Source organism: Falco punctatus, assembly GCF_963210335.1.
Source record: "Falco punctatus genome assembly, chromosome: 7".
NCBI lineage: Eukaryota > Metazoa > Chordata > Aves > Falconiformes > Falconidae > Falco > Falco punctatus.
In genome coordinates, this window is record NC_137587.1 from 58,449,635 (window position 1) to 58,469,566 (window position 19,932).

General features: G+C 35.0%; 1 protein-coding gene and 1 long non-coding RNA gene across 9 annotated transcripts in view; one reads left to right on the forward strand and one right to left on the reverse strand.

Moving 5' to 3' along the window:
- LOC308066847 overlaps positions 1–19,932 on the reverse strand; it is a 125,277-nt gene that overhangs the window by 74,516 nt on the left and 30,829 nt on the right. The window lies entirely within an intron of this gene.
- Positions 1–19,932, forward strand: part of FGF7 (fibroblast growth factor 7) — a 57,717-nt gene that overhangs the window by 27,934 nt on the left and 9,851 nt on the right. The window contains exons 2-3 of one of the 6 annotated variants that reach the window (XM_080394687.1): positions 445–662; positions 835–1,029. In XM_080394687.1, coding sequence (XP_080250813.1) covers positions 846–1,029 — 184 coding nt within the window. In that variant the 5' untranslated portion in view covers positions 445–662; positions 835–845. Of the gene's footprint in view, positions 1–444; positions 1,030–19,932 lie in introns of all 6 variants that reach the window. The other 5 variants (XM_080394683.1, XM_080394684.1, XM_080394685.1 and 2 more) reach the window with 5 other exon arrangements.

Consider the following 19,932-nt stretch of genomic DNA (forward strand, 5'->3'; position numbering starts at 1 on the left):
GTAACTTTTATCTTCGTTTGTATATACTAGACTTTTAAAAAGCATTAAGAGAGCGATTTCTGTTAATAAACTGAAAGGGGTAGGAATAGAAATACAAGACTAAGACTGTGAGGTCTGTTTTGAAATCTGATAGATTGTCCTAATAGTGAATACATAGTTATGAAGTAATCAGCAGAATTTTACCATGCATGATGAAGTAGTTCAACTGTATCAATAGGGGTTTTTTTGGAGGACTTAAAACTGAGGACAAAACTATGTTTACAGTCAGTTTAAAAGTATGTTTATGTAAAAAGTTGTGTGAGAGATCTATTGCATATACATTTGTGTATTTTTTAAAAATGAGCTTAGCATGTCATACATTTATGTGTAGTACTTTTCAGTAGCATAATGTATCCTTGCACGTTTGTAAGAACTGAGCACTTACACATGCACCTTTTCTCACAGATCTTTTACTTTCAGTGCAAGCAGCAAATTCAAGTAGTACAGAAGGTCACGACAACAAAGGTTTTTATAACTTGTGTCTTTAAAGGATATTCTGACTGAAGAGATATTTAAGAAGCTCTTCTATTTCGCCATTAACTATTAAGGAATAACGATCAGAATTCTAGAAGAGGGAACAATCTCATTTAAATGAATCTGTAACTCGTAAAGACAGAAGGCAGGTCAGTGACCTAAGAGCAACAGTCTACTTGAGATTTAATTTTCATTATGTTGTTCATGAACACCCAGAACACTGCACTATAATGCACAAATGGATACTGACATGGATCCTGCCAATTTTGCTCTACAGATCATACTTTTACATTATCTTTCTAATGGGCACTATATCTTTAGCTTGCAATGACATGACTCCAGAGCAAATGGCTACAAATGTGAACTGTTCCAGCCCTGAGCGACATACCAGAAGCTATGATTATATGGAAGGGGGGGATGTAAGAGTGAGAAGACTTTTCTGTCGAACTCAGTGGTATATGAGGATTGATAAGCGAGGCAAAGTAAAAGGGACAAGAGAAGCAAACAACAACTACAGTAAGTAATATTTTTGGTTTTTCTATTCCTAAGTTTTTTGAAATTTACACATCATTGTTTCCTGTTCCTTGATTTATTGTCATTTCAAAAGAATTTTGTAGAATATACTGAGCATTGTATAAGAAAAGTTTTCCAATTAATCCTACAGCAGGACATTTGTTACTGATTTTGAAATGCGTCATTTTAAATACTACATTGTAGATCTGCTAATGTATTAGCTACAGCTGGTAACTATTAGCAAACAGAGAGCCTATTTTAACAAGTGAATTAAGGTTGTAAGTATGGAAATGTATAACCACAAACTCTGCTCATAAAATACTTATGAAACTTTAAACCACATTTATATAGTCCACAAACTACCTAAAAGTCTGGTGTGTTTGAATTAACAATTAAAACATATGCAATATTAGAAAGTTCAATGGAAAGAATTATGTAAACTCTCTTGCAAAATCTTTTAGATAGTTTGCCAAGCCAGGAACAAAATCTATTATAGTTTCTGCAGTTCATTATTACAATGATCATGATGCTGAAAAAATACTCTCTCCCCTTTCTTCCAAAAATATGACTCATCTAGAGAGAATGGACATACAATATTTTGCAAAGCTGTACCTAATACAATTTTTGAACTGGCAAAAGAATTGTGTACTAATTTGTATTTTCCACACAAATACCTATATATCTTCCATTTACACTTGGAGGAGTCTATTTTACAGTCACTATTTTTGCCACTTCAACTTTCACATTATTACTAATATATTGTTTATTTAGAGAAACATGACATTTACTTGAAAAGACATTGTTAAGACACAACAGGAAAATACATAGGATTATAATGCATATTTCAGAACAAAATCATAAGGAAAAGGGGCCAGACACATGCTGGTCTAGTGTTTATAGTCAACTGAAACTACAAATATTTCCAAGGATGCCATTAAATACACTTTTAATGTAGGTTGTATGTATTATTGTGCTTTTATTAGCAGCAGCAGCAAAAGAAATCAATAAATCAAACTTCAAAAACTGTTAGTGTGATTCAGCTTTCAACAAAAGCTGACTGATTATTTTCTATAAGAACAGCACTTTTGCACACTAAGCGCCTGGTTAGTGGGCTTCATAATTTATTTCTGTACTTCATTATTACACTAAGTGCTTGGCAACTTGCGTGGCTAAAATTTCATTGACTGATGTTACTGTTTCTTTTAAAATTTGGTTCCATATGTCTCCTTTCTTCCTACACTATTACGTAGTGAATAACCATATTCCTCTGAAAGACAACACATGGCCAGCAGCCAAATAAATTATTTGGTCCATATTCAAGGAGACTCCCATTGAATTTCAGGAGGACATTGCTACAATACAGATTCATAGGGCTAGTTTTGAAGTGAAATGTTGCTCTCATAAAAAAAACACTGCACAAAATTGTTACTGACTGTTGAAGTAGTTTCTTTAAATTTTTGCAGATAAGTGAATATCCACAGTATCCAGTTTTTTTCTGTTATTACTTACAAACACTTTAAAGAAATTATGACAGCATACAGAGCTGAAAAATTATATACATTTGCCTTTCCTAGTTCTAATGATGCTTAAGAAAAAAAATCTTTGCTAGTAATTTACCATTATTTCAAATTCAAGTAAAGGTTCTCAATTTTCTGCAGGATCCCATGCTGCTGAAGCACACTAATGACACCCTGAAACATTCTGGAGTGAAACCATTAAAGAGTATCAGATCATTTTGTGCTAAAGGCAATCCATTTTCTTGTTGTTTTCTGAAAACTTTATGAATAGTTAGTGATGGCAACTAACTATTACAAATAACAGAAAGGCAACCTTAAGTCATTAAACCCTTACATTTATATTGCAGTGAAAAACATTTTAAAATTCTTTTGCTGGTAAAATGCAGTGAGTATCAGGAGAAAAAACAATCAATACTTGAATGGTTTATCTGGTAACTGATGTGTACTATGATGAACTGTCTCCACTAAAATTAACTCAAGTATGTGGGAAGTCTCCCACCATCTTAAGACTCTTCCTGTAATTTATCTATTGTATACTAGGAAATAATATCCAAATGCTTTTGTTGGACAAGTTGAATAGGGAAATATAAACAAAGAGAACTGGAAAAACGTGAATACTGATAACTTCAGGATTTTCTGAGAAACTAAAAAAAAATCAGTATTGTCAAAAAACCTTTTTTGTCATACTCTCTATTCAACAGAATATGTAAGAAGCCTTTTTGAAAAATGTTTGTAGCACTTTACTAAAATACCCATGAAGAAAATATTAGGATATGATGGGAAAAATACTAGAACAAAAAAACTCCACAACACTACCCACCTGGACTAATACAAATTTTCCTAAGCAAAATTTTTAACATTAGAAATTAAACAGACTATTTTTATCCAGGGTCTCTGAAAAGCATAACTTTAAAATCATACCCATTACAAAGATCTATTGATCTGGGTGTTCAAATATTCTGGTTTCATGGTTTCCAGTTCTAAGTTAATAAATCAGACCTGTCTCTCAGGATGGAATCCCAGTACAGTTGCAGCCAAATTAATCAATGGGTACAAAAAGTGTTGCTTTGAGAAGTATCTTCTTATTTTATCCTAATTTTCCACTTAATAAATAAAAGGAATCCTTTTCCCTTTTGAATCACTAACATGTGCTACTAAAATGAAAACAAGAAAGAATTCATTATTTTACTATCATAACTTAGCTTCATAAAGAAAGCTGCACTGACAGTCTTGCAGAGTCAACTACTTGTTTTCAACCCATAAATTGTGAAGCATGAATAACGTGAAGAGCAATCTTTACATTGAGAAATGTCTGTAGAATAACTTCATCATAACTTTGTCAAGTGCCAGAATTCCCAATGCTTTTCTTATCAGTCAAGATTATAAATGTAAGAATGCAAAGATGGTGAGGAATTAGGGTCTTTATTTCAAACTTCTCTAGTAAGTTACAGAGTAAAATATATAAACATATCCTATGAAAGTAACAGCAAAAATAATTAAAGTGTGTAAATTTCCTAAGACACTAATTCTAAAGCCACTGTGTGAAATATATGTGGACTGAAATTCCATTACAAAATTAAATACTGAACCAAATTCTCAACCACCAATTGTAATTAATCTGTATTAGTCATTCACTTGTTTCAAAATGCATTATAAGTTAACTGCTTAGTCCAAGAAATATGCTTGTACTGTTTCAGTGAAAGCAAATGGTTGAATCCTGTTTACAACAGTGATGACCTTTTTAGGTACCCGAAAAGTATTATTTGGTGCACATTTCAGAAAGCAGTAGAGCCTTCTGGTGGACATAAAGGTGATAACTCAAGAGTAAACTGAGCAGATCAGGACAGTGATCCCCACTAAGCAGAGGAAATCACTTTGCACCTGACCTGCTTTACTTTCATTCTGAAAACTAAAAGGCAGAGGGAGAACCGAGAGTCACATACTGAAAAACAAAAGCAAGAATTAGGAAGCAGCCAAGAGATGAAGTCACCCAGAAAAATCTGTCATTATCACGAAAATTTTTCTCTTTGACAATCACTTCTTATATCTTGTCCAAGCCTAAACTACATGCTTTTTACTAAAAAAATAGATTTTCTTTCTTGTTCATGTAAAATAATCTAAGTGGACACACAAAATAGACTTTTTGAATTCATAACTGTAAACAGTAAAAGTGACTGAACAAATCTTGGAAATAATATGGCAATTTGTTAACACTTTATCTTTGATAGAAAATAAATCTCTTCTTATTACTGCTTGCTCCTCCTTTCATTTCAGTTTGTGTTTTATGAATTTTGCCTGATTTTATTTGATTTTGTTCAGAAAAAAAGGCAGCAAAAATCAGAGTTTATTTTGACTCTATCCAAGAGGATTTACAACTACGACTGGGTGATGCTTTAGGACTTTCCACGCTCTGTTGCCTTTGGAATCTCATTTTAAAGACTTCAAAGGGTCTGTTAGTTACTAGAAAAGCCTTCCAGGAACCTGAATCCTAAGATGTCTGATCCTATCATATTCCATGTGTGCTCTAAATTCAGAAAATGCCTATTTCCTCTTCTTTTCAGTGGATAAAGCCAAAAAAAAAAAAAAAAAAAAAGTGTACTGAGAGCTTGGCACAAAATCACTAAAATCTTAACATTTTTGTTAGAGAACTACTTCTATTTTGATCAAAATCCAACAAGTCATACTTTTTAGCAATAGTAAATGCACTCTTCACTCAGTTTTGTTCAAAGGTAAACCCTACCTGATGACAAAATACACTTTATGTACATCTTAGTGGTTATACTCAAACTTGCTTAGAAATCAGAATTACTTCCAATAGCATTTCATATATGCTTTTTAGGGTAAAACAAATGTTGGACTATGTATACTGTGCCACTATATAAATTTTATTTCTGCTGCTTAAATACAGATTATATAGAGGAGCAAGAAGATTCAGTATCTGAAAATCAGATCTTTCAAGTCAGGTATTGATGTACCAGATTCAGTTCAGTTAATGGTTGTGTGTTTTTCAACCAAACAGAAAGTCTGTCTTTGCAACTGTATTCTTGATTTTTCAAGAGGTTGTTGGTTCAACTAATACATTGGCATCAAGAGAAGACTAACCTTCGCTAATGTGAAAGTGCTTTTGCTTCACATCAGCACTCTGCTAATCTTTTCAACTGTAACAGAAAGATCTAATTCAAATGGCAATACATGTGTATCCTCTCAAAACAGCCTACAGAGCCAAGGATGACTCTCTCCTACAGTGATTAATCAGATCTAAATAGAACAGATTTCCCTGCTCCCTTTCCAGCTGTTTGTCTAGCACTGCTGGTAGATACCACCCCTCAAATTTCAGCCAGCGGAAGAGACTCTGTGCCTGTACCTTATTACAAATCCCAGGTTTTCACCATCAACTGCAAAGGTGCAGATAACAGAAGCAGCTGAGTTACGCCCATCTTACAGCTTCTACTGACTTTTTCACTAAGAGCACCCTTTGGGGAAAGTGAGGGCAAGGGAGGAGGGAGTAAAGTCTTGAACCATTGTAGCCAGGTTCTTTAGATCTCACATATCAACATCCAAATCAGTGCTCAACTGACACAGTATGACAGGGGTGCCACATCACTTAGAATTTACCTCCTGAATCTTCAACACCTTGTCTATTCCGTGGTATTTCCCAGCTGAAATGTGTGTAAAGGCAGATTGGTAACAATTTATACTCACTTTCTTCTCACTCTGAACACAAAATGATTGCATAAGCTCTGCAAAGGGAGAATCAAACCTCTGGGCTCAGGCACAGGCAGCAGCTTCCCAAGCTAACATACACCAACAAGGCTATGTCTGCCTGCGTGCGCCTCAAAACTGGGGTGTGAGCAGTGAAAAACATCTAAGCTGAATCTATACACATGTGCTTTAACCAATTCACTTGACCCTGATACACCTTCATAATTCAGCTGTGACTTGGCAATTTTTCTGCATCTCCCAATAGTAGAGATTTATCAGAAATGTTACATTTTTATGGAACCATCAATCAAGTTTAGCAGCCAACTGCAGAAGCAGTTACAGGATACGTTTAACAAGATAAATTGCAGCCCCTTTCTCCCCCCCAGCTTTTTTCTCCCATTGTTTACAATTTCTGAATGTACAAAAAATTTTCAGTATCGTATCATTGTTATTGCTCCATCCTGAAGAAAATGTGCTGAAGTGGCCCTGACCTGAGACTCAAGAGACTTGAGGCTAATCCAGACTTTTAAGCAATTTTCTTACAGACTTTAGGAAAATTCTTCAAACTCTCTGTGCCTCTGTGAAAAGGAATTATTTGCCTCTGTGTAAGAGCTTAAAAAATTATTAGTGAAAAAACTTCCAAACCTACAAAAGAATTGTGTGTTAGTTATAGATATTAAATACTTTTATTATAGAACACTGACTAATAGAATATTAACTAAAGTCACTGAAGTCGGTAGTTAGAAAAACACAGAGTTCAGATGAATATTAAGGAGGCAATTTTCCATACAGGCAAACAGAATTTCTTAGAAAATTCCTTATACAGTCCGTCTTGCAAAACAAAAACAAAATCCAGATATCTCCATTTGCAGCTTCCAGTTTTCTGTATTGTTTGAGTATCTGAAAATGATTTTTTTTAGCTTTTTAGGATCCCCGAATTGGTCTTCCCCTCTGTCTTCCTTAAAGCTCAGGAAGACCAAGACGTCCTAAACCGTATCATTATACTGTTCCACACTACAAGATATCTCAAATGGTAGTATATTTTGGAACACTTTCCTCATCAAAACAGAGTAAGTTTAGGCAAATGAAGGCTGTTACTCTTCTTGGGTGGCACATTGCTTTCATTGCATAATTGACTGTCTATGACTATATTTGGCAACTGTATTTCAATTGTCTTTTTTGACCTTTGACTTTATTTTTAATTTTTAATTCTGGGTATGAGCTGACGGAAAGGTCAAGTTAGCCTTCTGGTGTATGTAATTTAGAAACATTATTAAGAAAAATTTAACAGTGAAAATTCCTATGGCAATAACATAATAGAGGTTAACAATCATAGCACTGAATTGTCACACTTTAAAACTTTCATAACACATGACATCACTTATATAAATGGAAAAAATTCTTTGTAACAATTGGTGCTGAAAAGTTGGAAGTGGATATTCACAGATGTGGCCCACAACTTCATGAAAACACACCAAAAAAGCAATAAAAATACCAATGCAATCAATATGCTCTCTTGACCATTATTTAGGTCCTGAAACAAAGAACAAAATAAGGATTAAACTGTAATGGATTTTTTTTTTTTTTACAGTGTTTACACACTGCTTATGACATGAATCTAGTACCTGCACAGTTTATCAATAGAAGACTACTATATTCTAAACAGGCTGAATCAGACAATCAGACAGGTAAAGCCCAGTAACATCAGCAAAGCTCTGTCAATTTATTCCAACTGAGCATTTTCTCTTTTAAAGTTATAGGGAGAACCTGACAATTCAAAACCAGAAATAAATAATTAAAAAGTCTAGATATTCCATTAAAAACACTAACATTTTCCTTCAGTATGCTATCTTTCAAAATTAAGCACAGTCAGAACATTGATCATCAATGCAAAACTATAAACGAAAGCACAGAAAACATGACCATTTCATAGCACTTAACACCATAGTAACTTCAACAGGGTGTAACAAACACCACTCATCTCCATCACTTCAATCAAAGCACCTTCTGAATACCCCCATAACCTGTGCGTTTTTTTGAAGGAGTTTCCTAGCGTTAGTACTAGCATACATGCCTTCCCTTACTTCCACTTTTGGTAGCTGGCTTGCTTCTTTTGAAATGTGTTAATAGACACTGGGAGGTGCTATAGACTATAAAAAGAAGCTGATCAGACATGTCCTTGGCCATTTTGATGTCTTGGAATTTTGCTGTTTGTCCAAGTAGAAGGTAATGTATTTCAAGACAGAAAAAAAACCCTACCTGCTAACATTTTCATTAATAACCTGTGCTAATTTGATACAATTTTTATCATGACCTTTAAATGTCAAGTGGGATTTGATATTTCAATCAGAAGTAACTGTTTACAGAAAAAAAACACCAAACACAAAACCCCCATAAACTAGAGAACTTTATGATTGTCAAAGACAGAAATTATTGTAGCTGAACATACATGTTATCTAGAGCTGAAGATATTAGGGGGAAAAAAAACAGAATCACAATCAACATCAAACTTCAACAAGGTTGCATGTGATTCTGTGCTGAAGTCCCAGAGCTGCGCAGGTGACGCAGTGCCAGGGTTCTGTAGGCTGTCTGCATGCACAGCTGTAAGCAGGGTAGTGGCAAATGGGAATTTTTACATGCTCGTCAGGTGTGTGGAAATCCTCACTGCAAGAGCTTTCTGGCTTCCTGCATAACACATGCACAACATTGCACTGTGAGGAGAGATATGCATGCCCTTTGAGTAGTCTACGTGAACTCTAAGGGTGGCAATGGTCAGGCTCTCGAGCTAGCCACTGCGGAGATGGATTTGGGAGAAAACGTGGATCTAGCTAAGTCAAGGGAAGAAGGTGGCACAGACTGGGGAATGGACTCATTTTATCCAGTGCTTGTGTAGCTTCTGCAGCAGTGACCTTGTGAAAACAAGAGTTGTACTCCTTGATAGAAACTCTGAAGTAGAATAGAAAGGATAGCTGAATCCTAGAGAGTGCAGCCAATACTAGGTACAATTGGGAAGTGCAACTTTCACCAGCAAAAGCAATCTCAACTCCACCATGCTAATTTATTCCCTTTGGAACACTCTATATAGCTTAGGGACTGCACATAATGTTCAAGATGACACAAGAAATCCAAGCAGTTCTTGAGTGCTAATTGATGAGATTTTACAAGGGTTTAGGGAACTAGCTATGTAAATCCAGCACATAATAATTCAGTTAACGAGAGTTGCTTGTTAGGGCCACCTTGCTACAAGAGACAGATTTATGCTGTGGGAAAGGCCAGTACAAGATCTCTCTCAGCAACAGTCCTTTATCTTTGCTTATGTGGGGAAACGGAGAAGCCTTGAAGTCATCACAGCCATATCACTTTCCAATGCTACAGCAAGGAGTTGTAATACCACCTTTACATAAGGACAGGAACAAATAACTATGCCCAAAGTGAGATTCGTCCCAGTTGAATTCCCACTCAGCACCGTTGCTTGTATTAGTTTAGCACCATCTTACCAATACCTTGTGTAACATAGTACAAAAAGAAGTTTCTGCCATGCACTAAGCACATCTCAGCCAACATATGGACTGCAAGCATGACAAATGCTTAAACAGGACTCTGCCTACAAATGCTGTTACTAATTAAAAACTAAATGGGATACAACTTCAAGAGGCTATTTTCAAGCTAATTGGTGACAAAAAGCCATTATTCCAATTAAAGTAAACACCATTCTAACTGAACCTTTTACATTTTCTACTGAGCGTGGAAATTCTGGTCAGTATTTCCAGCAAAGGCTAAAAACCAAAACCAAATACAAAAGGTACATAATTTCCAGGGCAAGTTCTTCTTTAGAACGCTCTAAAATACTTTAAACAAGTCAGAAAAAAGAAACTTTCTAATACATTTTGAACAATTTATGATTCCAAAAAGACCATTCATCCATTCAGGAAACAAATATATCACCTACCTCATCAAGAGACGACATAAGAAACACAGAGAACCTCTTCCCTGTAAAGAACCCTCTTTCTCACTGATGGCTGCCTACAAGGCACTGGCTGTGGCCTCCTTCCTCCCCCTTACTAATGTAATTAACTACACAGGTGTTTTGAGCCTCTTACTCTTCTCTACATCCTGCCACCCCTACAGTACCGGTACTATGTTTTAGGGCACTGAGCATTCTGTCTGAGCATCTGTTTCAGCAGTCAGGAAGGAATTTTTTGTATTGAGGCTGTAAAAGACAGTCTGACATGTTTTCCTACCTTACTAAGAGTGTAACAACCATATATCTGGGTGAACTACTATTGGAGTTTGTAGTTAATTAGTTCAAAGGAAACCAAATATTATGTGCATTTTGAGAGTAGCCTTAGGAGAGTCAGCTCAAATTATAAAGTAAATGGCAAGAGTCCTAGGCCACTTACTTGTCCCTTTAAATGCTTCTTGAGTTGAGCAATGAAAATAATACAGCTACTAATAAAAAATATTATTTTAAATTATTATCACCAATTTAAATCAGAATGTTCAAATTAGCAAACTGGTCCTCAGGCTACTTGATTCTAAATACCAAACTAAAATTACTTAATATGCCTTCATTTCTGACTGCATCTTTGTGTGACTTGGGAAATTCAGTCTATATTACTGAACATAACCGTCACGCAACAAAATTAAAGAAAAAAAAATATTACCACATCTTTCTAGGAAACTGTTACCACATCTTTCAAGGAAATCATGCTCTGTTAATTTTTTTTTTAGCTAAGAATTCCAGTGTTTTGAATTTTAATTTATTTATTTTGATCATATTGTTCTAGAACACATCTGAATGATTTAATGAGAATTTCTGAAACGGCACTTTCATCCAAAAAGAACACTGTAAGCAAAACTGGTCCATACCAAACCCATAAAACTAGCATTAGACCAAACTAGACCAAAAGCAGAATTTTTCAGGCAATTTGTAACATATGATGCATAAATCTCCTAATTTACTAAGGTGGTGAACAGCCTAGTTCTGATACAACCAGATTATTTAAGTGAATATGATGAGTTCACATGGCTATATCATTTAAGTAGGAAATTATCTAGTGATAGAAGACATTTTATCATAATTACTGTGAGAAATTATTGGAGAAATTAATCAGAACTGTTTAACATTTGGCATGTAATAAATACCTATCTTTGCCAAAACAAGACTAAATACTAATCTCACTTTTTCTTCCTATATAACAAAATATTTCATCAACACAAGTAGGTATTCTGCACATTGTCTTTTTCAGATAGGATCTGTAGACATCCCAGAGACATCTTTCTAAAAGTGCTGACAAGTACTTAAGGGACATTTCAAGTTACATTTCAAAAAGCAATACTCAAGCCTTAACCTCATAGCACATATATATGGTACTTACATTTCTAAACCACTTCAGATGGTATTTTCAAAAATGGGCAAGTAGCTACTGTTATGCAACTGTGTGAGACAAAATAAACAATAGAACCCACATTTCCTGACTTTCTCTTAATCACTTGCAAGTGATCATCTTGTATCCATAAGATACAATTTTCTTTTTCCCACTAGAGCTAAATTAAACTGTATGACTGCCATTACAAAAATATTTTTTCCTTTTCTCCCTCTTTACATTAGCTGTTGGCTTTTTTCTGTTTGTGATACCATTTTGTTTGGGATAGCCTTATCCACATATGATAAAATTTAACAAACATTACAAACAAGATGTGTACAAACAACATGTGTATAAATTGCACGTTAATCAGGCTTATTTCCCCAAACAACTAATTACAAGAAATTCTGAAACTAGAATGTAGGTGATCACCCCTTCATAGGTGATGCAGGAAAATGCAGTACATTTCTGCCTGTAAACAGCACTGTTAGTTGAAGATTTTGGATGACAACTTATTATATTGTCTTCTCATTCATACTTCAACAATGTAGTTATGGGTACTTTCAGTTGAACATGGCTTAGTAAAGTAGAATTGTTAGTTATAGCTCCTGTTTCATAAGTTCACTCTTTTCCAGCTCCAGACCCATCACAGTGCGATGGTTTGTTCTTTGTTTTCCTCCTAACAGCTATCTGGCAGCTGCATCCCAAACCAGCCTCTGTTAGTGGATCCCTAAAAAGTTCTAACTACATCATCTATTGTAATCACATGTGCTGCAGTTTACCTCACAGGTGGTATTGTACGAAGAAGTCTGATTTCAGCCTGTCAGAATGTGCCATATTTATTTTATTAACAAAGATTTCTACATGAAAAAATTATTTCCTTCTCTGTGTGCATGGTATTTGATTGAAACACATTCTCAGCAACACAGAGATGTAATCAACATGAGAATGTAATTGCTGAGAAGTACATTAGCTCTCTTTTCAACATACAGTCAAAATGTGGCTGTTCTATTAATATTGACTTACTGATGAACTATAGAGAATGATCATTAACAGTCTAAATACTTGCTGTTGAAAGTAAAAACTATTGCACAGCTGTGGAGGAGTTAAGTTACTGACTAGTGGAAAAGCTATCTAACCCTGTGATTCATTAGGAAAAGTTTGCTCAAGAGCTGAAAGGCCCATATTAGGAAAGAGACAAATATATGCCATTTGTAAAAGCCTGGCCCTACTGAAATCATTAAGAGTTTCGTTACTGATGCCTATCAATGGCTTGAGCAGTGAATTTTAAAAGATGCCAAAAAATAACTATTGTGTCTGCAAATCCATGTGCTTTTACTTTAAGATATGGTTTCATAGCAATGGTAATACAGACTGGGCATAAAGAAAAATTAAATTCCTGTTCCACCATTAATCTCTTCCTGACTTTCAAGTCAGGATGACTTATCTGTTATCTTACCAACATCTATCTAGGACTAAGGTTGCTACCTCTATTTATTCTACTCAAGACACAGGCTTAAGAGTGCAATACACCAGAATACACCCAATCTAAGATATTCAGTTTGAAAAATACTTAGCTATTACTTTTCAATTATATATGCAAATTTGTATTTCTGTATGACAGCTATAAATGGAATTTCTGAGGGTTTTTTGAGCTATATTAAAACCATGGATCCACATTTCTATACTGACTAGAAACTGACTGCATTACTTATATTGAATATATATTTAATAGAAGTAATACAATCTATTTTTGTAATTTTTTTCTACCATATAACATTTGCATTCACATATGAATTCAAGAACACATTGATAGTCATGGGGGAATTAAGGTGGCACAAAAAGACCAAGCTGAGAACAGAAGCAGCACTTTGTGTCATTTTATGTGGTAAAACCTATCATGTTCTCAGCCAGCTTTGGTACTTTTTCTCCAGCTCCTTGTCGCCATACAGATGAAGTCACAAATATTTTATGCAAAGAAAGAAAGAAAGAAAGAAAAGGAGGTTTTGTCACTTTAAGTGCTTGGAATAGCCGTAATTATTTCAGTCAGAGCAAAAAGCATAACAAATTCTTTACCAAGACCAGGTTTTTTGTATATATTTTAGAACATACCACAATGGCTACAGCCAAGCTCTGTGCTGTTGTAACTTCATGGTCTTCAAGGCAGTTCTAAAATTTCCTGCCGAGTTCAATGTTACACAGTAACTTTTCTTTTACTTTTTTATTACGTACATGAGGAGAGAACAGTACCATAAGGGGTAGAAATGATCATAAATAAAATGGAGACTCAAAAAAGGCCTGTAAACTGAATCTACCAATCACAAAATTATACAAGCTTAATGCAAATCCTTCACAAAATAAGACAGTAAGAGCTGCAAACCCTTTATCTGCACATATAGCTTCCGCTACCCAGCCCATAGTCTAATATTAAAACCCCACTAACCTTATCTGAGTTCTCTAGCATTATGAACCCATGGAAGAAATCTCTACCATGTTACTCTGCTTCCTTACAGAGAACATTTCACTCTTCCCTTCTTGAAAGAGGTCCTTGTTTAAACCCACTAGCTGAAATACATGTTTTCAAACATCTACAACTCATAGGCCAGCTGTTTTCCTGATTTTAAAGGGATCCATATATTCTGCTACAGCTTGCTTATGTATTACTTCTATGGAGCTCATCAAAACTTCATGACACCAATACATAGAAAAGCAACAGAAGAATTATGTGAATTGTAGCAGAGAAATTGGAAAGTGAAGCATTCCCAAAGGCCCCTGTCTGAAAGTGTTATCAAATGCTTGAGTGGTATGAAATCTTCCATTTGTCTCAAGATCAAGAGAAAAGTATCTCTTTACACTTATGCCAGTACACTGCACTGTAGCCTATCAAGCAGGTTGTTCGATTATTGTCAGAGATGGAAATTTGGAATTCTGCCATTATAATAATATGGCTGCCAGGATGGATCTGAATTTAAGATATTAAATCCTTTAACAGACTGGTCACAGATAACTTTATTATAAACAGTCACCATATAGTGATATAGTAGTAATTGTGCGCTCTGAGAGCCAAGAAAACTATCTACTGCGGTTTACAGGCACAGGAGGGCTTGTGTCCTCCCTTATGCAGTCCAGGGCCACAAGAAACTTTCCTTGGTTGGTAAAGCCAGTGAAGTAGTTTCTGTCACATTTTAAATACTTTCTTCTGGTTAATTGAGAGACAACTGTTAAGGCATTCTGATTTTACTAATGTCTTTAAACTTAATTATAATTGATTTAGGGCAATTTCTGTCAAAATGTTTAGGGTCTTTTTAAGAGACTTGATCTAAGTCACCCAGAGCTAGGTTTTTAAGAATGTTTCAGCAACTGAAGGTGGAGTTGAGCAAGATGAGATAACGTATGAAAATCCTCCTTGTAAACTAGCCTGTAGGTGGGGTTATCGGTGGAACAAATGGAACACAAAGGAACAGTGAGTGGGTAACAACCCAAGGCAGCTTTCTAACGTCACGGTTCCCCGTTTCTCTATCCTCTTTATATATCTTTAGCTGGTAGAAACAATGATAATTTAATTGAAATAAACATAACTGCACTGATTCACACATGGGCTTTAGAACGAAAGCAATGGGAAACAGTTGTGTACAAACCAATAACACATTATAAAAATGTGTTAAAGTTAATAAAACAGTTTAAAGAAACTTTTTATATAATTTGGCTAATCCTATGTTCTGTTAACTGTTCAATACTGTTATCTTTACTCCATGACTTTTTAGATTTTAGCTATGGTTGATAACTTCTCTCCAGAAGATAACAACACACTATTCTATTACAATACACTGGAATTACAAATTACAAAACACTTGAGAAAAGCAAAGCACAGAAAGGCTGTGGATTCTAGAAAATATTTACATGACACTAGTTGTAATAGTTTTCTCACTGACTTCCTGATATTATGCACATGGGCAAAACCAAGTGTATGCATGAATATTTATATCATCAAATTCAAAATTGTTAACATCTGATTTCCTCTACATCCTGGCATTTGAAGTCAAAACTGAATCTACTCCCCTCCCCCCCTCCCTCCCGTTCCCTCCCTGGATAATTCAGCTGAACTTAAAATGACAGATTAAAAATCACACAAATAAATACAAAACTAAAAGAGAAATTTGGCTACAGCTCCCATAGTATATTTGCTCTGGGAATAGCAATTGATTCTGAATCAGAGGAACAGTTGTCTCTGCTGCTGCTGCTGTTTTTCTCAGTTTTGATATGAAATTGTAAAGCTAGAAGACAACTAAAGATTAACTGGATGACATCAACACATTTATAAATATCTGATTAAGTAAACAGAGGTTTCAAAGTGCTGCCTGTGTGTCATAGCCAATATTCTATCAATTTCCCTAAAGTCAGGCTTTCATCTCAGACAAAATTTTTAGACTGGTAAAAATCAGTGTGTAAGTAGAAGTAAATTAATGACATTAGTCAAAATTAAGACACAGAATTATTAACGTATTTGAAAAAAAAAGCACCCAATAAACAGGGGTTGGGTAACTGACATACGTTTGGATCCATATACTGAGCAAGACAGGAGAAACATCTGATACAAAAATCCAAATTTATTTATCAGAATTGGATTAAATTATTAGATTGCTTTTTATTTTGAGGGTTTTTTAACTTTCTCCTTCTATTAGTTTATATTTCAGTATTTGGTCTAATATACATTTTGAAAGTTCAACTAAACCTAAATTATTTGTCGGCAGCAAACCAGAAGAATTTGAGAGACCCTATCACATAAATATATGTCCAGTAGTGTTTTGAAGGCAGAAAGAGTGAACCAGATGGTTTCTGTCAATTCCCACTCTGTGGTGCAGCAAGGGGTTAGTATGATTTTCTCAGCAGCTTCTTGCATTTTGTACCTTGAAAGGAATTACGTACTGCTTACTTGTGTTCTTGTAGACACTGTAATTGATATATTCGGATGTCTGGCTTTACCTGTTCCTGCACCAAGTAGCAGATCTGATTTGGAAATCTAACTACAACGTATTCAGTCAGGTAGTGCTTGCCCTACATTTTACATAACTACTTAGAGTGGGATGTCTTTCTCTTGCAATAGGAATTGCAGTGTTTATGACTGAAATGCTCCCTTAACTTTGTGAAACAAAATTTTACTGTCCAAAATTTCAAACAATTTGAAACTATTTGCTTCTATGCCAGAGAATCCTACGTATACATTCAAGCTCTGGAATACTGCAGCCACCTCCTTTTTTATGCATCTGCTTTTCTGCATTTTACTTAGAGAATTCAGTTATTAGCTACATCTGGGAATGTTTTCACTATTAACAATGCATTTTGCTTTATATTTAAACTGATAATACAGTTTTCAGCACCAAGCATGTCATTATGATCATTCTATGACCATTTAATAGCTTTTACTAATGTCTGTCAACAATGTGTAATTCTAAATTATCCTGAAAGAACAGGAAGGCAGTTCTTAGATTCAGTTTGTCCCCAGAATACAGCTCTGCTATTCCTTCTGTCAAGCCTGTTTCAGGGACCAGAAAAGCTGCCCCAGGAATGGCTGGAGACAGTATAATACACAGAACAAAACAACCAGACCTTGAAGGTGAGGGAATACTTCACATAAAAAGGAGCAGGTTCTGTCTTCAACGTGGTTTTGCCCTCTTTAACTGAGCAAGAGCAGTACACAGTGCCATGTTGTATTTGTACCATCTTTGCAATCGCCTGCAGCCAGCTTATACAGGTGATAATCCCTAATACCACATGAAATTGAAGTTCTTCAGAACACAATTCAGGTAATAAAAAGGTATGTGAGTATGCACTCCTGTTTTCCTCAGAAAAACTGAAGAAAAAGTCTTAGATAAAATAGCTGTAGGCACTGAAACTCTAAATTTGGGAAGTTCTACACCACTAAATGGATGTATCTCATTTTGCTGTGAAAAGGTTAATTAGCAGCATTTTACATTTACTTTTGCTATTTTGAAGCTAGATTCTAAAAGTCTGCAAAGCTTGAAAAGATCATTTATTCTGGTGAAATTGGCACAAAAGATTTAAATACTAGAAATATCCTTCATCTGAGCTGTAGCGGAAGTATTTGTTGTACAAGTTTAGCTCTAAACTATTATATCATTTATTTTCTTACTGCTTGGAAACAATTATATTTTGTAAGCAATCATTCCACTCATTTCCCCCATTTTTAATATCAGTAAATTATTAATGCTGTAATAAGAAAGTACTTCTTCAGACTGAGGATTAAGACTTGGATTTTACATGACGCTATTAATTCTAAAAAATAATACCATTTTTCATTATAACCATATGTTTAGTTCCAAGGCAATTTTTATTGGAGGGAAATGTAGTTTCCTACAAAAATGATAAATGACTACATGTAGTATAAGAGGCTGATCAAGAAAATATTTATATGAAATGCACAGTGGAGATCAGCAAAGTGAAGGGTTCAAGTAAGTTTGACGAGAAATTCACAAGTGAATGAGTGCCTGGGGCCTCATGTTATTCAGTCATTACTATTTACTGCTATTCACAAGTCAGACCTTCGAAAGGGAGAAGTTCCATAGTTTTATAATCTACTTCAGTGAAAAATGTCACACCCTTTTGGGTTTGAAGATGAAGTCAAGAGAAATATTGGAAAGACAGTGGTCCAAAGTGCTAATGATCCAAAGAGACATACACAGAGGAGAGAAGGCAATTTAGATTCAAAATATCCTAGACCAATTCTTATGGCACTACCATTTTCAATGAAGAACGGATAGAAGTAAGGCCAAACAAGTTGTACAATAAGGAAAAATACTCAGAAGTTCTAACCTATTTCTCTTCAGCAGTAGTCCATTGCAATATGGTCATTGAAATCCTCACTATGGTAATTAGTGGAGGTAAGCTTTACTGAGTGTTGTAAACTGCCTGGCACTGCTTTACATTTATTCATGTTGAAAAATAACTAGAAAAGGTATTATGGCTTTTAGTATTTCCCACTGCAGATCAAATGTCGCAAGTTTGTAAGTAAAAAGGAAGGTTCCTTAACATCAATCTGGAAGTTCAAACCAGACCTTTCTTTTCGTGCTGTGGTACCAGTAATACATATCCACAAGGCCAGAATATACATTTGATGATGCATGCAAATCCATGCAAACACTTTGAAAAACTCACGCTAAAAAGAGTGGAACTCAGCTTACTCCCTCCTTCTCTGTCATAAAGGTAAACACCCGCAAGTCCAAGTACACATGCAAAGAACAGATCTTGTAAGGAAAATAAAAGCATTTGTAAGCAGTCCTTTTCCCCCCCTGTTGTATCATCTCTCTTCTGTTTGGTTCTCATCTTGCGTTTTTTATACTATCTTCACAGAGTTACCAAGTTAGCTTCTATCAAGTTGGTTTCTTTCAGAAACCTTGACATGGCTCAAATTTCAATTGTTTATTGCAAATTTGTTCTATCTAGCAATGCATGTATTAATCAGTTTGTAGGATTGGCAAAAAGTCTAGAAACTTATGGATAATTTCATGTCAAGTAAGGAATCTTTCAAATGATCAATAAAGGAAAATCTACTGAAGTACAAAAAAATACTTTGATAGACTTTCATTTCGCAATCATTTGATTTTTTTTAATACAGCAGTTTTTGTGCCCAATGAATTGCAGAAAAGTAATAAACATTGGCTACTTATACTTGATCAAACATGTTCTGCACACAGACGCTACTTGAGGATGCTTGAATGATATGCTATATTAAGCCCTCAAGGAATATTTCTCTATCATTATTCATGTTTCCTTAGACAGCTACAGTTTTTCCTGCTTGGAAATTACACATGGGACAAAACCAGGAGTTTTGAGTGCTTTGAATATTTGTCCATGATATCCAGATGTCTGGCACCTCACTGAAGCAGTAGCTTCAACTGTTCTACTGAAAATCCTTGACAGATCCATTGTTTATGTGCAGATCACTTTTACAGTCATATTCTATCTACAGTGCTTCAGATAGTCTACACATGCACAGCAAATGCACGCATGAATACAGCACAAAGCATCTAAATAAAAGCTTTTTTAGCTTTTCATATTGGCCCACGCTGTAAAGAACAACGTATTTTATACACGATTATGCCTTAAATCCAAATTCTGGGTATCGCAAAGAAAAGCAAATATATGACAGTTAAAAAAAAAAAAGTGATAGCAAATGTAGGTACCAGTTTGTTTTCTGTTACCGTAACTGATTATTTATTAAAATCATATACATAGACAGAAAATTCCTGGGGTGGAGACAATCTCATTTTTACTTTGAAAACGATTGTAACATAGACTTGTAT